The sequence below is a fragment of the Nematolebias whitei genome, chromosome 4 (genome assembly GCF_014905685.2).
Source record: "Nematolebias whitei isolate Nwh7 chromosome 4, NemWhi1, whole genome shotgun sequence".
NCBI classification, from domain to species: Eukaryota; Metazoa; Chordata; class Actinopteri; order Cyprinodontiformes; family Rivulidae; genus Nematolebias; species Nematolebias whitei.
Window position 1 is genome coordinate 14133124 of NC_056501.1, and position 23509 is coordinate 14156632.

General features: G+C 37.4%; 2 protein-coding genes across 2 annotated transcripts in view; one reads left to right on the forward strand and one right to left on the reverse strand.

Annotated features, from left to right (window-relative positions):
• Window positions 1-1427: 1427 nt before the first annotated feature.
• Window positions 1428-4543, forward strand: zbtb33 (zinc finger and BTB domain containing 33). The gene is made up of 2 exons (XM_037675717.1): window positions 1428-1524; window positions 2577-4543. The coding sequence occupies exon 2, from the start codon at window positions 2579-2581 to the stop codon at window positions 4412-4414; it is 1836 nt and encodes a 611-aa protein (XP_037531645.1). The 5' UTR covers window positions 1428-1524; window positions 2577-2578; the 3' UTR covers window positions 4415-4543.
• A 5047-nt stretch (window positions 4544-9590) lies between these two features.
• tmem255a (transmembrane protein 255A) overlaps window positions 9591-23509 on the reverse strand; it is a 14422-nt gene continuing 503 nt past the window's right edge. The window contains exons 3-11 of the mRNA XM_037675718.1: window positions 19889-20031; window positions 19492-19554; window positions 17371-17460; window positions 15819-15884; window positions 13286-13362; window positions 13050-13121; window positions 12450-12609; window positions 11123-11269; window positions 9591-10760 (exon numbers count right to left, since the gene is read on the reverse strand). Of these exons, the coding sequence (XP_037531646.1) occupies window positions 10617-10760; window positions 11123-11269; window positions 12450-12609; window positions 13050-13121; window positions 13286-13362; window positions 15819-15884; window positions 17371-17460; window positions 19492-19554; window positions 19889-20031 (962 nt within the window). The 3' untranslated portion in view covers window positions 9591-10616. The remainder of the gene's footprint in view (window positions 10761-11122; window positions 11270-12449; window positions 12610-13049; window positions 13122-13285; window positions 13363-15818; window positions 15885-17370; window positions 17461-19491; window positions 19555-19888; window positions 20032-23509) is intronic.

Here is a 23509-nt window from a genome sequence, read left to right on the forward strand (position 1 = left end):
AGTCAAGAAGAGGTTGAATAGAGCATGCACCTGTGCTTCAGAGTGAAGTAAATTTGACAGTTGGTGATGTAGAAATGAAAGGGTATGCCATGTTTAGGAAATATAGCGCCTAGTGATAGCAGGTATAAAGAAAAGAGAAGAGGACCGAGGATGTGGTATAATATGTTGTATGTTGTACATACAAACATTTCAAGCACCTTTTAATAACTTCTCTTGAAATTATTTTTCTCAAATAACAATAATTTAGAATTGTATTCTATCATATATTTAATATATTTATATATTTTACATTTGTTTCAAATGATTTTTCCCATCTATTATTTGTTGTTTGAATCGCTTCTGTAACACATGGATTTAAAAGTTGTATTGCTTCTTTTGTCTTTCTTATTTATTCACTTATTTTGTTTTCTCTTTTATACTTAATTATAAGGGCAATCCAACAATTTATAAAGGAAAAAAAGTTTAAGTTCAATAGAAAATAAATTAAAACTAGAGAAATAGCATTTCCTGTGAAAATGCATTGTGAATGCTTACTGCTGAAAGGTTTTTGCTTCAAGCTGCCGAAGAAGCTGAAATTAGGCTGAAATTATTTAATTATTAACTTAATAGAAGTTGAATTTGAGCAGCTGATATTTGCTGAAAGCAGGAAAATAAATGCAGAAAGCTTCAGAAAATTGTAGAAAAAGCTGAACAGAGTAGAAATGAATAGAATATAATGAAATGGGCAGAGAGAGAGAGAGAGACAGAATAAATTATGGACAATATGAAATTAGCAACAAAAAAAACAAACTGAAATAAGCCAAAAAAGTTGAAATTAACAACTAAACGTAGCAGGAAAAGCTTTTTAAAAACCTGAGATTAGCAGGAAAGTACCTAAAAGGCAGCTGAAAAGTAGACAAAAGCTAAATTTAGCAGAAAAGTGTTGCAGTTAGCATAAAAAAAATTTGAACTTAGCACCAAGAAGCTGAAAGGAGCTGAAGGAAGCTGAAATAGAAATTGAAAAAAGCTGAACCAGAACAAAAGCTGAACTTAGCAGTAAACGGTTTTAAATAGCACAGAGGGCTCGAAGGATGTGAAGAGAACATTAATGTCCAATGAGAGAAACATAGACATACAATATACTGTATTTTGCTTTGTGTGTTACCTGTTGTTTTGTCTGTACAGCACTTTGGTTGGCCTTGTAGCTCTTTTAAGTGCTTTATAAATAAAGTGGTATGGTATACGTTTATACTAGGTCTGTGGAGAAAAACATAAAAGCTAAATATTTAAAAAATCAATGCACCCTTCTCAACTTCAACAGTATTTTTCAAAACTTTCAAAAGTGCGTTGTGCTTTTTTGGCAGAGACAACAAATCGTTGTCGTGCTTTGATTTTGAAGTTAAATTGACGATCAGGTACTTCCGGTGGTGCAGCAGTTTTTTGGGCGTTTCCGGTGTTTTTTCGGCCAAAGCACACCGGGCAATTGGCTTGTTGGCTTGCAGCTCATTGGTCATCTTAGTGTTGACTGAAGTACAACAGTTGCTGGTAAATACGTCAAAACTTTCTTTCTAGTGACTAAATTTATTTTCGGAGAGACGTTTAAGATTTTATGATTTGTATTTGAGGATGGCTAACAGGATGCTAAGTAGGCCGCGCTTCTTCCTCATTTTTAAGGATACCGCGTTACCTTTGTCAGCAAGCTAACAGCAGCAGCTAAATATGTTCAAGTGAAATTAAACAATAATGCGGCGTTTATTTTTGTCATTAAAGTCTTCGGTTAATTATCAGTAGAGTTGCTGTTAGTCTTTTGTAAATCCGCGTGAGTTTAAAAAGTCAACTAATTTCTCCAACTGAACGTCATTGTTTTGACTTGAGTGTCAAACATAAGTAGATTTCATCGCAAAATCGTTATTTGCGTTGCTGTTCACTACACAAAGCGTTGATTAAAACAATTATTTGAAAATAGATGTTTAGTTTGTAGGTCTGGCTCATTAACAACCGATAAGCTTGTGGAAGTGCTTTGGTCTATTATTTTAAAACTTGTTTTGTGATAATTATACAGACAGTTTGGAGCTTTTACTTTTGGATGTATGATTTGCTCAACCATTGTTTTATATTATGCTTCAAAACATACTTATATTTGATTTCTATTTAGATTTCACATTTTTGTATTCAAAATAGGTACCTTTTAAATTTTATGTTTCAAACTACAATGCTGTATTGATTTTTTTTATTTAGTTTTAATTTACTTTCCATCTCCTGCTGTGTGAAATACTTGGATACATGTTTAGAGAGGTGTTGCCCATTTATTGAGCAGGTCCGTTTGTCTCGGCTGCACTCTTTTTATTTTATTTTTATTTATTTATTTTTTTCTGACTGTTATGTGTGGACTGCTGTATTCTTTGCAAGGCTTATGTTCAAGAAAACTATTTTCTCTCGAAATCACCAACTTATTTTGCGAGATAGGCTGCCTCAGAACAACAGTTCTATGAATACAATGTTCGATGTTACATGTTTAGTTTTAGTTTTATGCCATAACTGACTGCGTATGATTTCTGATTTGTTTCCTTGTTTATTTTTTTATTTACCTTTTGCAGAAATGACAAATTTGAAGCTGATATCGGCAACCAACACACAGTATTCAGCAGAAATCCTGACGTCCTTGAATGCGCAGCGAAGTCATGGATTGTTTTGCGACATCACAGTCATCATACAGGACAAGAAATTCAGAGCTCATAAAACAGTCCTGGCTGCCTCAAGTACGTACTTTTACCAGCTCTTTACTGTTGCTGGACAAGTGGTTGAGCTGAACTTCGTCAGACCAGAAATCTTTGAGCATATTCTCACCTACATTTACAGCTCCAAAATCGTGCGTGTTCGCTCTGACATGCTCGAGGAGCTCATAAAGGCTGGACAAGTACTGGGAGTGAAGTTTATTGCAAACTTGGCTTTACCTCTATCCCAGGTGAAAGGTATTTCTGGTTTGTCTAAAGAGACAGGACAGAAAAACGAGACCTCTGAAGAGAATATGCCAGTCATCACAGAGTCCTTCTCCATTTCTGCAGAGGAATTCAACCAGTCAAACAAATCTGCAGGAAATGAGGACGACTCGGATGACGTTGTGTTCGTCTCACATACAGATGCTCAAAGCAGAGCAGCCAGACAAACGGCCCACTCTGAAATTATAGATTTGGATGCGATAGAATCAGAAAATGTGACATCAAAACAAAATTCTGAATTAAATAATGGTGTTGGAGCACATGCAAACAAAGCCACAACCCCCCTGAGAATGAACTCTGCAAAGCCTCACAACGTGCCAGAGAACAGCCCTCTCCGTAGCCCTGACAGCAGCTCCAACGTTTCGTCTTCCTCTGCCAAAATCTGCACAGGAAGTGTTCCTTCAGTGCAGGCCAGATCAGACCACCTCACCTCTGGACCACCCAGTGCCGCTAACTCCTCTGAAAGCAACGACGTAATGGGAGTCCACAAGAAGCAAGTCACTACTTCATCCCTAACGGGGGATTCCAAGATAAGGCTTTTAGATGTTGTTGATGCCTCAGTACCTGTAGCTAACACTGAAAAGCTGCAAACGCCAGATATGCAAACGGTGACCTTCAACACACCCACAGAAATGGATTCTTTGTCATCAGGCTGTAAAGTGTATGCTAATATTGGCGAAGATACTTTTGATATTGTCCCAGTGAAGGATGATCCAGGGGAAGGAGGCTCTAAAGCCAATAAAGGCAAGAGATCCTTTATGGCAACGCCCTTGAAAGCCTCCGATACACCACCTTTGCCAACAGAACTTGGACCAAACAGGAAGAGGAACAAAACTGAGGTTGAGGACCATTATGAGCTGGTCATGGATGGAAAGACATTCTTTGTTTGCATCATCTGTAAGCGTCCCTACGTGTGTCTGACCAGTCTGCGTCGTCACTTCAACACTCACTCGTGGGAGAAGAAGTACCCGTGTCACTACTGTAACAAGGTCTTTGCCCTGGCTGAATACAGAACTAAACATGAGATCCACCACACAGGAGAGAGGAGGTACCAGTGCCTACTGTGTAACGACACGTTCCTTAACTACCAGTTACTCTCCTCGCACTGCAAGTCGGTCCACAACCAGGATCCGAGTGGGAGGAAGGAGAAGGAAGATGGCGAGAACAACTTATACCGCCTGCTGCCATGGCAGAAAAAGATGAACACGTGGGTTTCGGACGAATCGGAGGTTCCTCTCCTATGTGACGATGGCAGCATGAATCACATAAACACAGACAGTGATGCTGTTCTCCCGTCCACCCAAAAGTTGAACTGGGACAGCATGTTTATCAACACTCACCCGCAACCGGAGGCCGAGACTCAACCAGGCTCGACTGTGAAGTCCGCTCCACAGGGAGGCACAGAGTTTGAGTATATTACACCAGAAATGTACTAAAGAACAGTGGCCTTTTAGGCGCCCACTCACTTTTTACCTTTCAGTTGAATCTCAACAGTCATTTAATGCATTTACAACTTTGGGCTTTATTTTTAGAATCTGATGGTTTTCTAGATTTTATTTTTTTATTTTTTTGTGTACTTTTAAAAAATAATCGAAAGGTTAAACCTTGTAAAGAAAACAACAGTCCCCTCCTGTAAAAATATATTGCAGGTGTGTTTGAAAACGATGATGCAACACATTTGTTGCTTTAGACGTATGGGTTAAAACCAATATTGTATCAGATTAAGGTGTAAGGAAAGTTGCGCAATGAAATTATTGGTAAACTTTAGTAGTAATAATGTGGTAATAATGCACTCAAGTTCTATCGCAGCCCCCCCGTGCTTATTAAAAAGCTCTAAACTGAACATTTTAGTGGCAGCTGACTCAGAAACAAGAAACTTCATTTCGTTTAATAACCAGAAACGTTAAAAAATCAATTAATTTTTATGATTTATGAATTGCTATTGCATTTATTATGCAGGTTAAGTGGTCTTTCACAGTAAAATGAGTTTTGGGAAAGTTTTCTTTGAACAAATACGATGGCAAAGGTTTGTCTGATTTAAAATATTAATTTCAGAGTACGAGGTAAAGTTCTCGGAGGCTAACTTTGATAAAGTTCAAAATAGATTTGTGTGGAATGAATTTTGATTTAAACAAATCAAACGCAAAGCGGGGTGGTGAAAAGTGACATCCATAAATCTATTTAACATTTAGTCCCTAAAACAGATCTGACGTCAGCTTTATTAGCCAAAAACTTGCTTTACTGCTTTAAATACATGAAACCTCAGTTTAACCATCTTCCTTTTCTTATCACGTGTTGTTGTTGTTTTTGTTTCTGATCTGTATTAGTTACATTAGTTTTTGTATAAAATATAAATTATGAAATACAACATATTGCTCTTTTGTTTCATTAGATGTTTATTTAGATGGAGAAATGATAACTCTGTTTTCTATTTTAAATTAGCTTAAGGGAACGCTGATTATGATCTCAAATGTATTTTTCCATCACAGGTCCATAGCCACATTTGGTTCCTTTAGCAAGGAAGTTGTACAGTTGTCACATTTATGAGTAGCTTAAAAATCATGTTTTTTTTAATTTTATTTTAATCCTTAAAGTAAAGAAGCTTAACGTAAACTAGAAATTTAGTGTACAAATGCAAACTTAGGATCATTGTTAACTCAGGACAACTAGGGTTGTTTTATTTATCAAACAGGAATAGGACCAGTTTGGTAACCAGTGAGCTTTTTCCGCATTGTCAGAATCTTGAATAATGTAAATAAATGTAAAACTAACAACTTCAGTCTGTCATGTTAGATTACATTCTGCAGTTTGTTTGTTTTTTTCAATAAAATTTACAAAAAGTGTGACGTACGGTTTATGATTATTGCATGTTTGATGTCTTGTTTAAATGTTTAGCTGCAAGCAAAAAAAAAAATATATATTTTTAATAAATTAGCGTTCCAACAGATATAAACAGAGCTTCAACCAACATGTAAACACATGTTAACATTTTATTTGCTCATGTAGACAAAAAATAAAAGTCTGTACAAAAACCAAAGCTGAGAAGTGAAATGATTCAGTCAGGATCAGGATGTTTTCTATAAGGTTCTGTGGGAGCGAAGCACTGCAAACACATGAAGATGCTGGTCCAGTTTTTCGGGTCTTGGATGGATGTTCCTATTTTTATCTCCACTCGCACAAAACAATCTGAGGGAACTGCATACATTAATCAGTAATAATAGGAAAAAGTATGACGGTACAAAATGTAACTGATTTTAGAGCATATTGAATGAAGCAGAAGTGATTCATCTTTAGAAATCAGGATAATGTTGACACGGAACCTCTGCAGAGACCGTCAGGGTAGATATGACCTGATACGGGTGAGGTGTCCTGATACCTGTTGTCGATTAAGGTTTTGAATAGCTCTTAAAAGTCACAGGTTTTTTGCATAATTTGCATGCCCTGGGACTTGTATGCCGAAACAACATATTTATGGAATTTTTCCCATATTTATAAACCAATATTTGGCTGAGATATGATTTTCATTCATTCTGACTGAAAATATTGAACACTACCATGTTCAGCCGCTAGATGGAGCGTTTAAACTATTGAATGTGAAGGGGATGTAAAAAGTTAAAGATCTGTAGACAGGCTGCATGTTGCTTACCTTTAATCAATGATGTGAAAAATACCAAATTCCTAAAAAAAACACAAAATCATACTTTAAATAGCTAAAAAGTTAAATCATGCATCTGGACAGTTTTTTTTTTTTTTTTTTTGAAAGAAAACGTTTCATCTAGGGATGCACGATATTATCAACATTATATTGGTATCTGCTGATATTAGTGATAAAGTTAAGCATCGGACATTACATAAAAAAAACAGATATAAAAGGCTTCTGTTTTAAGTTAATTTTTAATTTAAGAAACTGTCTATCTATCTATTAATGCACTACTACTTATGCACTTGTCACTTGTGAACAGGTTCAGTTTAGATTTGTGAAAATTTACACATTTGCACTGTTTGAGTGTTGTCATTGTGTTAGAGAGTAAATGTCATGAATACATTTGACATTAAACATAATCCAAGTTGAAGTGTTACATCATTTTCATTCCCCTTTTTAGTATCTGAATTTGGTAACTGGCCAAACTGACAAAGACCATGCAGAATAATGTATAATTATAATATAATTATATAATAATTATAATATTATAATAATGTGTAATTCCACATCAGAGAAAGCTATGTCGTCTCTGTAAGTAGGTCTAGGGTGGAAAATATCGGTATTGGTATCGGTTCTTGGCCAAATAAGTTTTAACATATTGGATATTGGCCACAAATCCCATATCGTGAATCCCTAGTTTCTTCCTTCATCTGAAGGACTTCATCAGTCTGAGACCTGCCAACAGGATCTTAAGTAGCACCTTGTTGACATGTTTGAAACCATTCTGCTGTTGAGTTTTGTTTCCAGTTTCCATTTTGCATTTGTAAAGCCATTCTCAACTGCAGACTGGTTTGAAACACGTCAACAAGGTGCTAATATGACAGATCCTGTTGGCAGGCCTCAGACTGATGAAGTCCTTCGGATGAAACATTTTCTTTCAAAGAAAGAAACTGTCCAGATGAACTTTTTTGTGATATATTTACCTGGATGATTGAGCCTACTTACTCTTATTTCTTTAAATAGTTACAGCTCAGAAGCTACATGCTAGGTCGAGACACATTGATTCCATGATCAAAAATAGAAGAAGCATCTGTTGGGCAACTGAAAGGAAAAGGTTTACTTTCAGCATCTTATAATTTACTGATGGCCTGTTTAAATGCATTGGACAAACTCAATATTTAAGAAGACAAACAAAAAAGACTGGAATGAAGCTTGTTTAAAGGCACAAAAACAAACAATACAGTTTAAATTACTACAATATAGGTGGATGAGGACGTATATATTATATATATTATATATATTGTTCTAGAATTGTACCGCTCAAGGTGGCTGCACGTTGGAGCAGCTCTTATATTCATTCTAATTTACTGCTTTTGAAAACTTTAATTCCTCTTTTTTCTGGATGTAAATCGCTTTTTTACAATGATTGTTTCCTCTGGTATCGGACGCTGTGCAGCTGGAAGGATTTTTACTGAAACCTTTTTACTTTTGGACATTTGTTATTATGTGTAACCATGGCAACAATGTTTTTTTTTTTTTAACAACAAGGAGCAGCTGATTAACATCTCAAAAGCTCAAATATCTCATCTACAGCCCCAAATCCCAAATGAGTTGAAAAGGAGGCGCCGTGGACAAATTCCCGTCAACCTGGCGGCGGTGCTCGAGTACCTGACCACAGAGATCCTGGAGCTGGTGAGAAACTTGGCTCGTGAGGAGCTCTGCTCACTGCTGGGAGGAGTGACCATCACTGAGGGAGGAATTCTGTCTGGCATTCGGGCAATCCTGCTGTCGAGGAGGACCGAGAGGCCCGCCGGATCTGACAGCAAGCTGGATCTGGGTGGACGGATCGGTATCTGTGGCCAGATTCTTCGGCTTCACTGCAGGAGATCCTTCCTGCCCACAGCTATCAGTATCTATAACAACTCTTGAATGAAACCAGGATGATGAGCTACGACAACACTTAATTTCCCTCTGGGATTAATAAAGTATTTTTGAAGTGAATTGAATTGAACCGAATATAACCCCTGTCAAACTTCATCAGATGTCCAATAATATTCCAGATGCATGAAATAAATATTTAAATGATAAAGGAACATTTCTTTACTGCCTATGGCAATGTAAAAAAAAAATCAGAAATCCTGTAAAGGTGTTATCATGATGACATAAATCAAATGACTGGACGTTGGATTTCTACAAACCAGGAGGATAATTACACTCAGTTGGCTAAAGGAACTTTCAGAGCGTGAAGGTCATGAAAGACTAACCAGTAATATGAATATAGATATGAACATTGTAGAAGCTGGAAAATGAATTATGTGAATATGTAAATTCTGATCTCATAATAATGCATTTTTATAATTGATGCACATTACTGTATGAGAACATGTCTGTTCTGATTATTGGATGAATTTAGATATTTGTTCTCAAGATCCATTTCAAGTTGCATGTGAGGTCATAAACAAAAAAACAATAAAAACATTGGAGATCAACCAAAAACAAAACCAAGACAGGCAATTTTTGTTTGTCTCTCGTTGGTTTTAACTAACAGTTTACCATTCACAACTTCATCTACAAGAAGACGGTAACTGAAGAAATGTGGGCCGATGCAAAGGTAAGGCTCATAAATCCATTACTTTTACTCACTTGTTCCTGTTCAGGATCACGGGGAGCTGGTGCCTTTCTCCACAAGTCTTTGGAAATCCTCACAGATAAAAAAACAAAACAAACAAAAAAAAAAAACTAAAGTGTTAATTTATCTGGTGGATATGAATGTTCCTTCAAAGGTTTGCACAACATGCTGTTCAAAAGAAACAGTACCCTAGTTGCTGGTAGTGCTTTAATCAACAGAGGTGTAAAAACACTCGTGTCTGTGGTATCAACACTGCCTGCCTTTAAATCAGCTTCTTATGCTCAGGCTTGGCTGATGAGTAAAAAAAACAAAAAAAATGGACATAAATAATCAAATCACCCTCTAAATGTAATACAAACCATCAGGCGGTTGTGTATCATCTTTACAAATTTTAATGGAATCTCAACACTTTCACATCCCGTGCTAAAACGATCAGGCCAAAGTGAAACGTCAAAGCATCATCAATCCTGGTGGGTTCAAGAGAAAGTGGTGCTGAAATTATAACCAGCAGTGACTAAAGACGAGCCGTTTTCATGGACACCGATGAGGTTTTACTTTCTTCTTCCTTGCAAAGTGAACACGTTTCAGTTTGTGTTTTTGATATTATTACAGCTGACAATGTGAGACGCACACGACTACTGGCTGTGCAGTTTTCAGTGGAAATAAATAGTATTCAAAGTCTTGACTGTATCTCCTCTGCAACTACTGTAGGTACAAAACTTCTGGATGCTGCTCTGCTCACCTCGGAGAAGTAATAATAGACCTAACTGTAGTAATTGTATAATATACTGCTGTACATCTTTACAGCTAATTGCATTTGATAATGTTCTGCAACTATTTGCTGCTGAAGAAATGACTGGTTGGAGGTAAAGTTTAGACTTTTTGAAATGATCTGGCAAAGACACAAGCTTTTCTCTAACATTAATATCAGGCAAGACTGGTGAGTCTCCGTTCACATAGTCACAGTGAGGAAAGTGTCTTCTGTTCCCATTATAGGTAGGAAACATTTGCAGATTTTATTAAAGACGTGGACCTACAGTATGAGCAGGAGGGGAATTTGTGGACAGAATAATTTGAAGTGACGGAGTGATGCATTAAGGCGGATAGATGTGTAAACAGTCCTGGTACTGAGCCGGTCGTGTCTCTCCTGGTGCGATTGTTCACACACACACAGCAGACCAGAATGAGAGTGATGCCCAGAACACGCTCGCTCTCTCATCTGGTCTGTGTTAGCCTGCCCTGCAGCCATCCTCTTCCTCATCTCCTTTTCTTCAACACCGTCCTGAATGATTGTGAAGAAGAGCTCAGAGACCGAGCTGCTCGCTCAGCGCCTTACACCTGAAAACGTCCCAGGTGTTTGCTGTTCTTACGGGCTGTACGGTGGGGGCTTCTCATCAGGGTGTTCATGAGGAGGGGAGTAGCGCGGGGGGATCATCGTGGGCCATAGATGGCTGGCTCCAGACTGGGAGTCATCCGATAAGCCTGAGGAATCGGGGAACATGTAGGAGCCCTGCAGAAAACAACATTTAAGTTCATTCAAGCACATTCTGTTTTATTTCATTATATTTATTCATGAATTAAGGACATGAAATAAATATACTGTACCAACAAACTTTGCTTGTAACAGCTACAAAATGTTTAAAAAGGATTACAGCCCCTTCGGTGAACCACTCCGTATATTCCAGAGTAAAACAGCCAGCTCAGCCGCTCAAACGTTCAACCTCAAACACTCCCTCGTAAATAAATTATTTTGTGCACCATGGCACACACGTAATAAACTTCTATAGAAATCATTTGCCTTACATTTCAACATTAAACCAGAGCTTGCTTTATGGTACCGAGCGATTCTTTTCCGAAGGTGAATTTTCGCACCTGCAGGTCGTAGGCAGTGTAAGGCGGCAGGCAGGGAGCAGCGTTGTGGTACGAGTTGAGGGAAGTGGTGGGTGGAGGAGGCTCAGAGCGGACCGGAGCAGCTGCAGCCTCTGGTTCAGAGGCAGTCTCTGAGGCAGGGGAAGGTGTCTAAAAACAACAAATACAACTTGGACTTAAATACACATTTACAATTAAAGAGATGTTTGCATGCAGTTGTGCGAATCACTGTTATAATCACTAAATGATAACAGTATGTATTTATGTAAACGTTGAGCATAATGCCTTTCTTAGATAAAAAAATTCTCAACTTGTTTTTGTTGTACTGAAAATGTTGATTCCCTCAAAAGCAGGGGAAGTTAGACCTTTTATTAAATTGTACTCATTTGCTTTGATGCCATTTTTCATTATACAACACTTGATAAGACATTTAACCTTTTCAGAGTTGAACTGAAAAAAAGATCTTTCACAAGTGTAGCACGATGTCCAACAAGTAGACGTCTGAGTCTTTAAAGAAGCAGTGAAGTTGGCCATCATCTCTAGTATGAAATGTTTCATAAGAACAGGACTGGCCCCAAAGCAGGACCCTGAAGGATCCCAGATGACAAAATCTGACATGATCCAGTGTTTATAAAAACTCATTCACTCCGCTCCCCCGAAAAAAAAAGTTAGACATGAATCACAATAAAGAAGTACAGTAGTCTCTCGCTACTTTGCGGTTCGTTTTTCACGGAGTCGCTCTATCGCGGTTTTTCAAAGTCAGATTGGACATGACACACAATTGGCTGATTGATGGATGAGCCGCATGATCGGCATGGAATTGTTATCTAAAATAAATTATTTGAAATTATTTAGCACCTGCTGCACCTGTGTGCAGCCCACAGCTGCAGGAGAAGCTTCCACCTACACCGTGTCATATCTCCGCTCTGCAGCGGAGAAGAGGGCGTGGCCGAGAGCGCTGGCAGGTGGCAGAGTGCGGTCAGAGGCAGAGAGCTGAGATCATGACATGCTGTGCTCTTTTAGTGCGTTTAGAGTTTATAAACATTGTTTAGAATATTGCAAAAGTGTGGGAATTAAAACACCTTATGTAGATATACACTAAAATAAACTACTACTTACTACTTGTATTACTATTCCTACTTCGTGTTTTTTTTACTTATTGCAGGACTTCAGGGTACGGATCTCCCACAATAAACGAGGAACTACTATACTTAAAAATCTATTTATGCATATTAAAAATACAAAATTAAAGTTCTAACTTTGACCCTTTTGTCTCGGTAATGTTCCTTGGCAAAGAATACATTCAGTAAGTAACATGAACAGGACGTACCATGTCCTTGAAGCCTCCCAGGACAGCAGCAGTAATGATGCCCAGAAAGAGGGCCACGATGTTGAGGATGGTAGCAGACCACAACAGGTGGTAGAGGTGCACCACATCCTGGCAGCTCTTCACATCTGTGTATTCATGGTAGCCTCCCATCACCTCGGCTCTGCTTGGCCAGTGGGTGGGACAAAGAGGAAAACAGCTTACAATCAAGCCACTAAAGTCACTGAGCGTGATGAGTAGTTTTTAACAGTGTGCATTCTTCAACCCTCAGATGACTTCTGTTGTGACTTGGCGCTATATAAATAAACTGAATTGAATTGAATCAGCCAACTGAGAAGGAAACGGTTTACAACAGGTTGTGATTTATGGTGTTAATAGACTAAAGGCCATTGGAAAGAGTAGGGAAAAGGAGAAGAGGACATGAATGGGTCATTATTCAGTCGGCAGCAAACAAAACATGAACAAATGGCACCCTACAACCCATTTCTTCAATGGCTCTGATTAAAATGAGGATTTAAAAGTAATAAATAAAACTGCATCTACATAAAAAAGGAACTAACTCATCAAAAAAAGGCCATTATCAGTCAAAAAGGAGGGACTTACTTCCAAATCATGGATGATTTCCTAAACTTTTTCAACACATCTTTATTCTGAAGTCCCATAAGTGGATGTTCTCTGAAACAAATGTCAGAAAGAAAAGAAACAGTCTTGTTCGGATACAATACAAGCAGCAATGCAAATAAATCTGCACAGAAAATCTCAACAACATCTCAACAATCTCAGTAAACCATGTGGCCACAGATTGAGAGGAGCGTCAGGTGTTTGCGTGGTGCACTCACCTCCCGCAGTTATAGAGTTCGCAGCAGTAACAGGTGTTGTTCTTCACACGCAGGTTGCAGGATGAATGGCACATCACCTGAAGGTCACAGATTATCAGTTCTTTTTGCTGTCCGTGCACACTTTGCTCCTAGTCTCATTTGTATACGAGCCATACAGGGACAATAAAGAAGATTATATTATACTATTCATCATGAATTTAAATGCTTCACTGACAGGAAACTTTAATGGAAGGAATCAAACTTTTTTTCTCAGCTTCTGAAACAATAAAAGAAACAGTTAAATAATTAAAAAAAGAATAGCTAACTATTTCTGCTCATATAAAATCATAAACGGTCAACTTTTGCCATCATCTAAAGCTAATGAGTTTATCGTCTCTGGGTTTAGCTCGTTAATCAGCTGATTTTGAGTACTCATAGCATGAACCAAACCTTCGCACTGACTCGGAAGCTTTGCCATGGCCGAAACTGCTGCCGAAATCTTCTTCAAAAGTTGATAAAACAGAGCCCCACTGATGCCAAAGAGCAGAACCCCTGTTATCATAAATCCAAATATATAAATGTCTTCAGCGTCCTCCTGAGACAGAACTGAAAGACACATCAGCTCCCCACGAATCTCTGACGTACCCCGCAGCGTGAGTCTCAGCCGGACAAGAGGGTTCTCCTGGACCCTGTCATTTTGTTGAAAAGATGTTGTTGATTGTGTTGAAAGTCCAGCTCACCAGATCCATAATCACATTTTGCATTCGGGAGATGTGTACCTTTAACCTTTAGAGCCACTAAAATGTTCAAAATATAATACAAAACTAATCACTGCTGATACGGACTGACGAAAACATCCATCCACCTGCTACTGCTTAAGGCAGAGTCCTGTTGAAGGATTTCAGTCTTCAATGACACTCTCCAGTTCCTCCTGAGGGATTCCAGGTCAAAGAAGATAAAATCTCTCTAGCAAGTTCTAGGTCTACCTCGGGGTCTTCTAGTGAGATGTGCCTTGAATAAAATCCAACGCAAGGTGCCCAGGAGGTGTATGAACCAGATGTTCAACCCCCACTCAGGTGACTCTTTAGTGCAAAGGAGCAGCTCCACCCTGTCTCTAAAGCTAAGCCTGGACCCCTGACAGAGGAAGTTCATTTCAGCTGCTTGTATCTGGAATACCAAATAAAACATCCATCCATCCATTATCGTTTTCCCGCTTCCTCCTTTTCGGGTCACGGGAGTCACTGGTGCCCATATCCAGCGATCACTGTTTTACTTTACTGCACTGTTAAGACTGGCTAAACAATATTTTATTTTTATTGTTTTGTGATAAGTTATACTAAAATGTCTGCAAGAAAATCTATTATTATCCAAACGAGGCTTTAAATTTTGTATTAGTTATTCTGAGCATAAAGAGGAAAGAAAAATGTGTCTGTTAGCAAATATCTCATTAAGCATTGGACATATTTTAATTTAATTATCAAAAAATAACCATTGTACGTAAATCTACAACCGATTAGTGTTTGGAGACAATTCAATTCAAGATGGCTGCCACGGTTAATCCCCTTGAGTAGACAATAAAACAACTATAATTACTGATACTGAACTGAAATGTATTGTGCTAACAGCAGAGTCTTCCCAGACACATTCTGTAAGATTTTGCAATATTGTGTGATGTTATTTTCAAGAATTGGCCAAAAAAAGCTAATTTTTAACACAGAAATGTATGTTCTCTGTTTAAAACTTTGGCACAAAAGGTAGCGGGTGATATGCATTCCTTCAAAGAATACAGAACTTTCAATTTTAATAAAAAATATGTTGTTATTTAAACTCAGCGTGTGATTCTTGCTCCTTTGTTGTCAACTCCTTTAATGTAATTCAAGAATGTATGGATGTTTTCTGTGATTGTTGCTCACATTCTTGCAATAGTCAAAGACAAACAGGACGTCTCTCAATGCTTTGAAAATCTTTACACAGCAGCTGAAGATATATTCTAGGGATGCACGATATTGGATTTTTGGCCGATATGTTAAAACTTATTTGGCCAATAACCAATACCAATACTGATTTTTTTCCCCTAGACCTACTTACAGAGACTACACAGCTTTCTCTGCTGTGAAATTAAAATACTACAATATTCTGCATGGTCTTTGTCAATTTGACCTGATACCAAATGCAGATGCCAAAAAGGGGACTGAAAATGATGTAACACTTCAACTTGGATTATGTTTAATGTCAAATTTATTCATGACATTTACTCTCTCTAACACAATGACAACACTCGAACAGTGCAAATTTGTAAATTTTCACAAATCTAAACTCAGCTGTGCACGCGATATCATAACGTGTTGGCGCTGCAGGCATCCTTGTCACTGGTTGTCACATAAAAACAGCGCCTTTTATATTGGTGAGTTATTTTGATGGAATGGCCAATGTCCGAAATTTAAAATTATCGCTAATATCAGCCGATACTGATACCATGCCGATAATATCGTGCATCCCTAATAAATTAAGCACCTAAGTGTATGCAGGGTGAAATATACTAAAGTTTTCTTACAACATGTTCAGACGTAGTCTCATTGGAGTGATATTCACAACGACCAGCATACAGAGGCCTGAGGTCCTGCAGGAGAATAAAGAACATGAATATAAACTTCTCTCTACACAGAGTTAAATTAGTAAATTCAGATACCAGAAGATAAAAATCACAGCAAAAATTACAGCTACAGTATAAACTTTAAAAGAAAACAAAATCTGTCAGAATCCAAGTTCATTATTTCTACACATCTGGGACTGATGTAATTTAATAAACAGCATATTGTTGAATAAAATGGCTCTGTAAGATCCATTTGAATGATTAGACTGATCAGCCCACAAATAAAATGCTTTGTTCTTCTAGATGCGACCCTGATATGCTCAAATTTAAAGTTCAATCAAAACTAGAAACTAAGAGGACAAACTCGGTTATTTATATCACCACTCATGATTAGTTTATTCCCTGGCTGCTGGGAAAATATATATTTAGTTCCCATGTTTACTCTTGTTTTGGTCAAAGAGCATTAAAAAATGAGGCCATGAAAAGGACACAGCTGAAGTTCTTTTTTTTTTTTTTTTTTTAATGGAAATCCTACAAGTGGAGAAGGAAGTTTAAATAGCTGAAACATATTTTTTTTGTTCAACTTTATCTAAAAGATACAACTAAAATAAATTGTTTACTTTAAATGTGTCCATTAACTAATTCTAACCCTGTTCTGAGGTTAAACTACCCACCTTTAGTACTAGTTTAGACATTTAGGTGTTAACTAGTACTGCTACATATGACTTTAATTTGATATTAGAAATATGCATATTAATCCAACTCCCAAATATGTCCAATAATGCAACAGCTAAACTTGGTTCTAATGACTCTAAAATTAGATTAATTAACCGAATTGTTCTTTTAAATAAAAGTTCCAGTTTTCTTTATTGCTTCAAGTCCGATACTTTACTTTTGTCAAGTGCAACTATTTCCGATGTAATTTATCAGTGTCATCCAAAGCCAGTTTAAAGGCAGTAAAAATATATGGACGTGTTTGGTGTGATTTGAGTTCCTTAAAGCTACATTTTATTCAAATAAAGACACGATTGTGCTCTTGATTGTGTTTAGATTAATAAGTAAAGTTATTAATATAATCTGTTTAGGGTGTGGTGAAAAAAGTCAAATGTATTTTTTTTTGCATGATGCTTTTGCCCCTGATTTCCCATTATCACCATCATCACCAACAAATCGTTTCTGTTCAGTTTAATGAGCAATTACTGTCTAAAAAGAAAATCCCCACTTTCCATTTTATTGACATCATTAGCAAATAGAAATCTGCTAATGATCATCTTTCTTTTCACTCGACCATAAGCTTTTATTCTCCAAATAGTTTTCACTGTGCATTAGTGATTATATGTTTGCAGCATGGACAACAATTTCCTGTTGCTGCTAAATTTATTTGTCCCACTGCGAAAGGCCTCAGTGGGCTCAGCATGACGTGTGCTGCAAATTGCTTGTTTACGCAGTCAAAGCTACTCAGGGAGCTTTTTGTTGTTATGATGGGTAAAATTAGCTAATTAGAGATACTCACAATGTGCCTCGCTGCAAAAACTCCATCAACGATTGCGCAGCAGAAGGCAGCCACCACTCCGAAACTGATAAAGACAATAGATGCTACCAACTATGGACAAAATATAGAAAAGTGTCAGTTTTTACGGTTGATCACTCTAAAAACACACGTATAATTGTGTAATAATGAAGGAGTGAGGAGCTGTGGGTCTTGGCAGAAACTGTTTACTTTAGTTGTCTAAACTGTCACCAAGGTTCTCACATTGCTGCAATCGCTGCAACGCTAAATGCATCCCTGCTCGCTCATGCAACTTTTCTTTTTTTTTTTTAACTCTTCTGTGAAAGACAACAAGTATTCAGTTACACCCGACCCTGTCTGCAGACAAGCAACTCAAGTGACACCACAAAGCCAAGAGCTCATGGGTAACATGGATGGCTACAGTCGGCACAGCAAAGATCTATGATGATCTGTTTTCGGTAACAGAGATGATTGTTCTTACATACCACAAACCTTTTATTAAATAAAATGAGCATAAAATAGCAGTAAATTAACACTTACAGCCACAACTCAGGCAAGAGGGACACGAAATAAAAGCTGGGCGTTTTTTTTTTTTTTTTGCCTTTTTAAATCTCAGAATTTGAAAGAAAAAATGTTTTTCTTAGTTTTCTGACAGTAATCTGTTGGAAATATTTTGATCCATTTTTGATTTTTGTAAATGTTCAGGAAAATGTGTCCTGTATCATCCAAATACTGACCTTTCATAAAGCTGTAGGCTTACAATAACTGTGTAAGTAAACTGTGTCCACACAATAATTTTTTTTAACTTCTCCGGGTTCTGCAAAGTGCTTTACAGTTTAATTTGCCCGTTCACACTCATACGGTGCTTACCGTTGTGTATTTTTACACACAATTAACAGCACTTTTATATTCTCACTCACAGATAAGCTTAACAGTGGGTGGCGGGGTACAGGGTCTTGCCCGAGAAAGTTCATGCATCTCAAAGCATAAGCTTCTGGTTTGTAAATGAACTTTAATTGAAGTCGAACTGATTAATCAGAGCAAAAACATTTTCTTTGGTTTGTATTCTTGGCGAAACTGAATTAAAGGTCCAAGAAATTGAAATGTGGTCCTTAAAACCGTTATTCTCTACATTTGTTAAACAGAGGTTGTTAACTAATCAAAGTTTCTGCTGTACGTCTGAATAGTTGGTTTTTTGTTTGCCTAATGTTTTTTTAATTTATGTTTATGTTTTCTTCTTTGTTCTTTACCTTTACTCATTCAATCTGCCAGAGATGAAAACGAACCTGTCTGCTCCAATCTGGTACATTTACTTGATGCATTAATGTCCTTGCATTAATGAAAAGGTGTTGTTCTTTTTAAATTATACACATACAAAAACGAGCACTTACGATCATAAATACTTTGCAAACTTGTTCAATTTTTGTCATTTTTCAAACGACATTTATCTCCTAACCAAGGTCAAGCTTGATGAAGTTATTTACTAGTCAAATAAAATAAAAAAACGTGATTTACGTACATGTTCACTTCTACTCTCTTTACTGAGTTACGTATCATAGTAAGTATCATTATATTGTTAAACTATTAGCACATGACTCGGTTCTAGGTTGTTATTTGTGCCTGTTCCTAAAGAGAACACAGTAAATAATCAAAGTGCAAATCCAGTCATCCCAGTTTATGTAATATGTAATAACATTTTACTACTCTGTAATGTAATGCAACACAGCTCAGTCTGCGGTGTCTCAAATGCTGACTGAGCTGCGTTACGGGGAAATGGCGTCGCGACAAACTCATTCTTCAGCCGTGACAGACCCAACCCTGAACCCCCCCACCTGCTCTGCTCATCTGCAGCTTCCTTCCCCCCTCGTTTTAGCGCAGACATCTGTCCTCCTACTCTTACACCCCGCTTCTATTTCTGGCTGCACCAACCCCAACAACCCATGAAGTCCATGGTCCTTGTTCCGATGCACAACATGAATCTCTTCAGGTCGGCAGGAAATAGCTTCTGCTGGGCGTGTTACAACCAAGCTGTCCAAAAAGAACTGAGGCTAATGTGTTGTTTAATACCAGGATCTCAAAACAACAATCCTGGAGAGTGATATAAAATAATTTAAACTTTCTTACCATTTGCCTCTTGTTCTCTATCAAATGAGCACCAATGAATCCCAGAAAGGAACCAAAGCCCAGCTGGAAAGAAAAAAACAATACTTGAAGAGTGGCAGAGTGACTTTGTGGCTCATGAAAGAAGGTACAGTGCTAAAAGTAGAATAGTGTGAGGAAAGTTATGGATTTAGACACTCAACCTCTAATGACAAGGATGCTGAATAATGAATGTGTGGAGAGAGAAAAAAAACACGCTTCAGGGACTTTAATAATGAGGCTTATAAGAGTCTAGATTAGAAGAGCAACTAGAAACACTTTTACGTCTCAGCAGATCGGTTTCCTGTCACTTTGTATGAACTGTGACAGTAAACAGGTCTGCTGCAGCTGCTTACAGCGTATAATTACGTATAATACTCACAATAGCTCCTGGGTAATAGCCTCCAACTGTGATGTTCTGCGTCCTGGTGGTCGCCGCCAGGCCGAAGATGAGAATGAGCACAGATACAATGAGCAGCATCACCGTCACAATTATAGATTTCCTCTTTCTCCTCTTAAATGAACCTAGGACGTTCAACAGAGAAAAAGAGACTCAGCGTCGGTGAGATTAAATCACTGATTTAATTAAAAGAGCCTGCAAACGAAGAATCCATAAGCACTGTTGTTGTGGGAAGTCCTTAAAGAGATTTGAGGCTAAACTGCCATTGATCTGGCTCGGTCACTTTGACCATTAATGGTTAATTCTGTTGAAACGTCTCAGAAGAAGTTATAAAAATTGTCTGCTGCCAAGATGCTGCAAATGTATTCGGTGATGTTATGAGTATTTTTCACGGAAAGTCATTATGAGACTTGAGTTCTGTCAACAGAATTATGCAGAGAAAAAAACAACAGCCGTTAGCTTGACATCAATACTAAAAACTAGGGCTTAATTTGAGCTGGATCCTGCCGGAATAGGATCCAGGAACGCTCTTATTTTGACAGGGTGCATTCCGGCAACTGTTTGCTTGGATTCGGTAACTCTCAGACTTACTAAAAAAGTTATGAACAAATTTGACTGCCTTGAATTAATAAAACCTATATTGGACATGTAATCTGAAAGTAATTACATAATCACTGATTTTAAACATAACAGCCACTTACAAGCTTCCTAATATTACATAAGAGCTGCCCTTTCACGTAAGCATTTTCGCTACTACCCTTCTACCCGCCCCTAAAAGTACAGTCATGGGCAATTTGATTAAAACACAAAAATATAATTAAACAGCACAACTAAATTGCAAATCAGTTTTACATTTTAAGTGGGTCATTAACAAAATTTGGATTAAAAATACGAGAGAAATGTTTGATGGGTGATACGTACGTCACATATCAAAACAACAGCGCCAATTTGTCAAAATAACAGCGATCAAAGTGTCGAAGACAGTCCAATTTACTTTCATTTTTAAAACCTATTCTAGTTGTATAACGAAACATCCAAGAACTGAAGCACATGAAAGCAGTGGCAATGGAGATAACGACATTGGTGGTGGTGGTGTGTGTGTGTGTGTGTGTGTGTGTGTGTGTGTGTGTGTGGGGGGGGGGGGGGGTCAGGCTGCTTGAGAGAAGCAGAGCATTCTCTATTCACACAAGGAGAGCTGTTGGTCAGGCTACTTCTTGTTCCTCTCTAAGATAGTTATTGGATCGAGTGTTTACTTATGTAGGTAAACATAGATATTTACCAACCAGAATGCAGAAAATGACATCTACTTTATTCATAAATTTTCTGGGGGAGGACCCCCAGACGCCCCCCCCCCCCTCCCCAAACCCCACTATTTGCGTTCCAGCATCGTTTGGTTTACAAATTAAGCAGTGACTAAAATCAAACATTTTCATCAAATTCACACAATCTGACAATAACCAACGTGATACAGCTACTATCTGAATCTGAGCGTAGATTTTCCAGGAAAAACAAAACAAAAAAGTTTGAGAAATGACAACAAAAAAAAACGACGATAACATTCAAGATGATAGGATTAGAATTTGACAACCAAATAACTTACAATTGACCTGAACCTCCTACATCCCACGTGACTATTAAGTCAAGTTCATTTACCTTAAACTTAACTTTGATTAAATCAAATCTCATTCAACTTTAAATCACAAGTGAGGAGTAAAACAAAATGTCCTGTAATCTTAGCTGACCTCTTTATCTCATGTTGTTCTTTCAGCAGTAGCTCCATCTGTGTCCTCTCATTGTAGAGAGCAGATTAAATCTCCATCAATCTGGTTTATTCTTATTATATTGTTTTTATTTAGTCCATCTGATCTAATAGATAAACCCTTTTGTATGTCATAAATATGTGCAGGCCACAGACCGACTGCTGCTAAATATTAAAACATTGATCTGGAGATGAATAAGAAAACATGCTTTCCTTCTGTAAACATAGAGATTCTGTGTTACCATGGTGACAAATGAAGGGCTCAGCTGGTGAGACTGGTGATTAAGAAGACTACTGGAAACAACACAACCTGCAGTCTGCTGCTATACTGGATGTTTTCTTTGATGCTCATGTAAATAAAAAATAAAAATAAACACAAGTTTGTTTTCTTACAACAATCAGTAGTGACTAAAGAATTTGTATTTTTTGCAGATAAATTAGTGTAAATGCCGAGTGATGATTTTACAGAAAATCTGTACTGTTAAAAGAAACAAAAGAGGGAACTAGTACTTAAAGCTAAAATGAGAAAAACTGTAACTAAAAAGATAAATGTAGCAAACATGTAGCTAAAAGCTCAAATTTGCCAAAGTTTAGCTAATAACAAACTACCACAACTGTTGTTAGAAGCTAAAATTAACAAAACCTTAGCTAAGATAAAACAATAACTGTATTTAAAGCTTAAACTTGCATAATAACAGTACCCAAAAGTTAAATGTAGCTTAACTACACATTTAAATTTGCAAAATGGTAGCTAAAATCATCAAGAAAATAAAATAAAAAAATAGCTGAAAGGTAGCTAAGATTTCAATGTTGCAAAGCAGTCGATAAAAACGAATATAGCAAGACTAAAAGAAGCATTAGAAGACGAACGGTAAATGTGCTGCAGTCAAAATAAGAGAACTACTTTAAGAGAACTGAAGTTTCGTTGCATTTCTATGGGGATTTATTTAATAAATATTGCTGAATACTAAACAAAATGAAAGTCAGAGAATTCTATTTCCAATCCGCCTGAATGTTTTGTTATATGAACAGCTAAATTAGAATGAACTGTGCGGTGGTCTGACAGCAAAAATCATACAAGAAACTGAAAACATACTCAAAGAACAGCTTGCTCTTATTTAAGAAGCACTGATCATCTTAGCTTAAACATATGAAGCATAGCAATAAATGTGTAGCTTTTAAGCTCCATTTATGCAGAGCATGCCTTAGAATGATCATCAAGTCATAAAGCTCACTGTTCTCACCTAAATACACCTTACTGGTAAATCTGATTTTATCTGTGTGCATATTTCATACAAAGCCTGTTGGAGTCTGTTTCATCCCATACAAGCCTGCATCACCTCACTGATTTCACGTCATTCATTCATTATTTATACAGGTTAGTCTCATTGAACCTCGAGGACTCATTTACAAGAGAGACCTGTTTTTAACAAAGAATGATGATAGCAATGATAACATTAAACATTCATAAAAGAAAGTATACAAATTGAAAAAACAAGAAAATATGACATATAAAAAAACGAAACAAAAACAGTTAATGTAAAATACTAAACAACAGGAGCATGTTACTCTCCAAGCATTGTGGTGAGCAGCACCAGAGGTCCTTGGAGCCAAACATCCAGGCTGCTGTGGATGCTCTGCGCCTCCGCAGCTGCAGTGACGCGCTGCGGCCTGGACCAGAACAAAATACCCGTCCGGTGCTGCAACGAGTGTTTAGTCCGATTGTGGAATGAGATGACAATTGTATCATCCTAACTCTTATGGATCGTTATTACTAATATTAGGTGTAAACAGTTAAGAGACGTTAAGTGCATAACTGTATTGTTTAATTTATATATACTGTA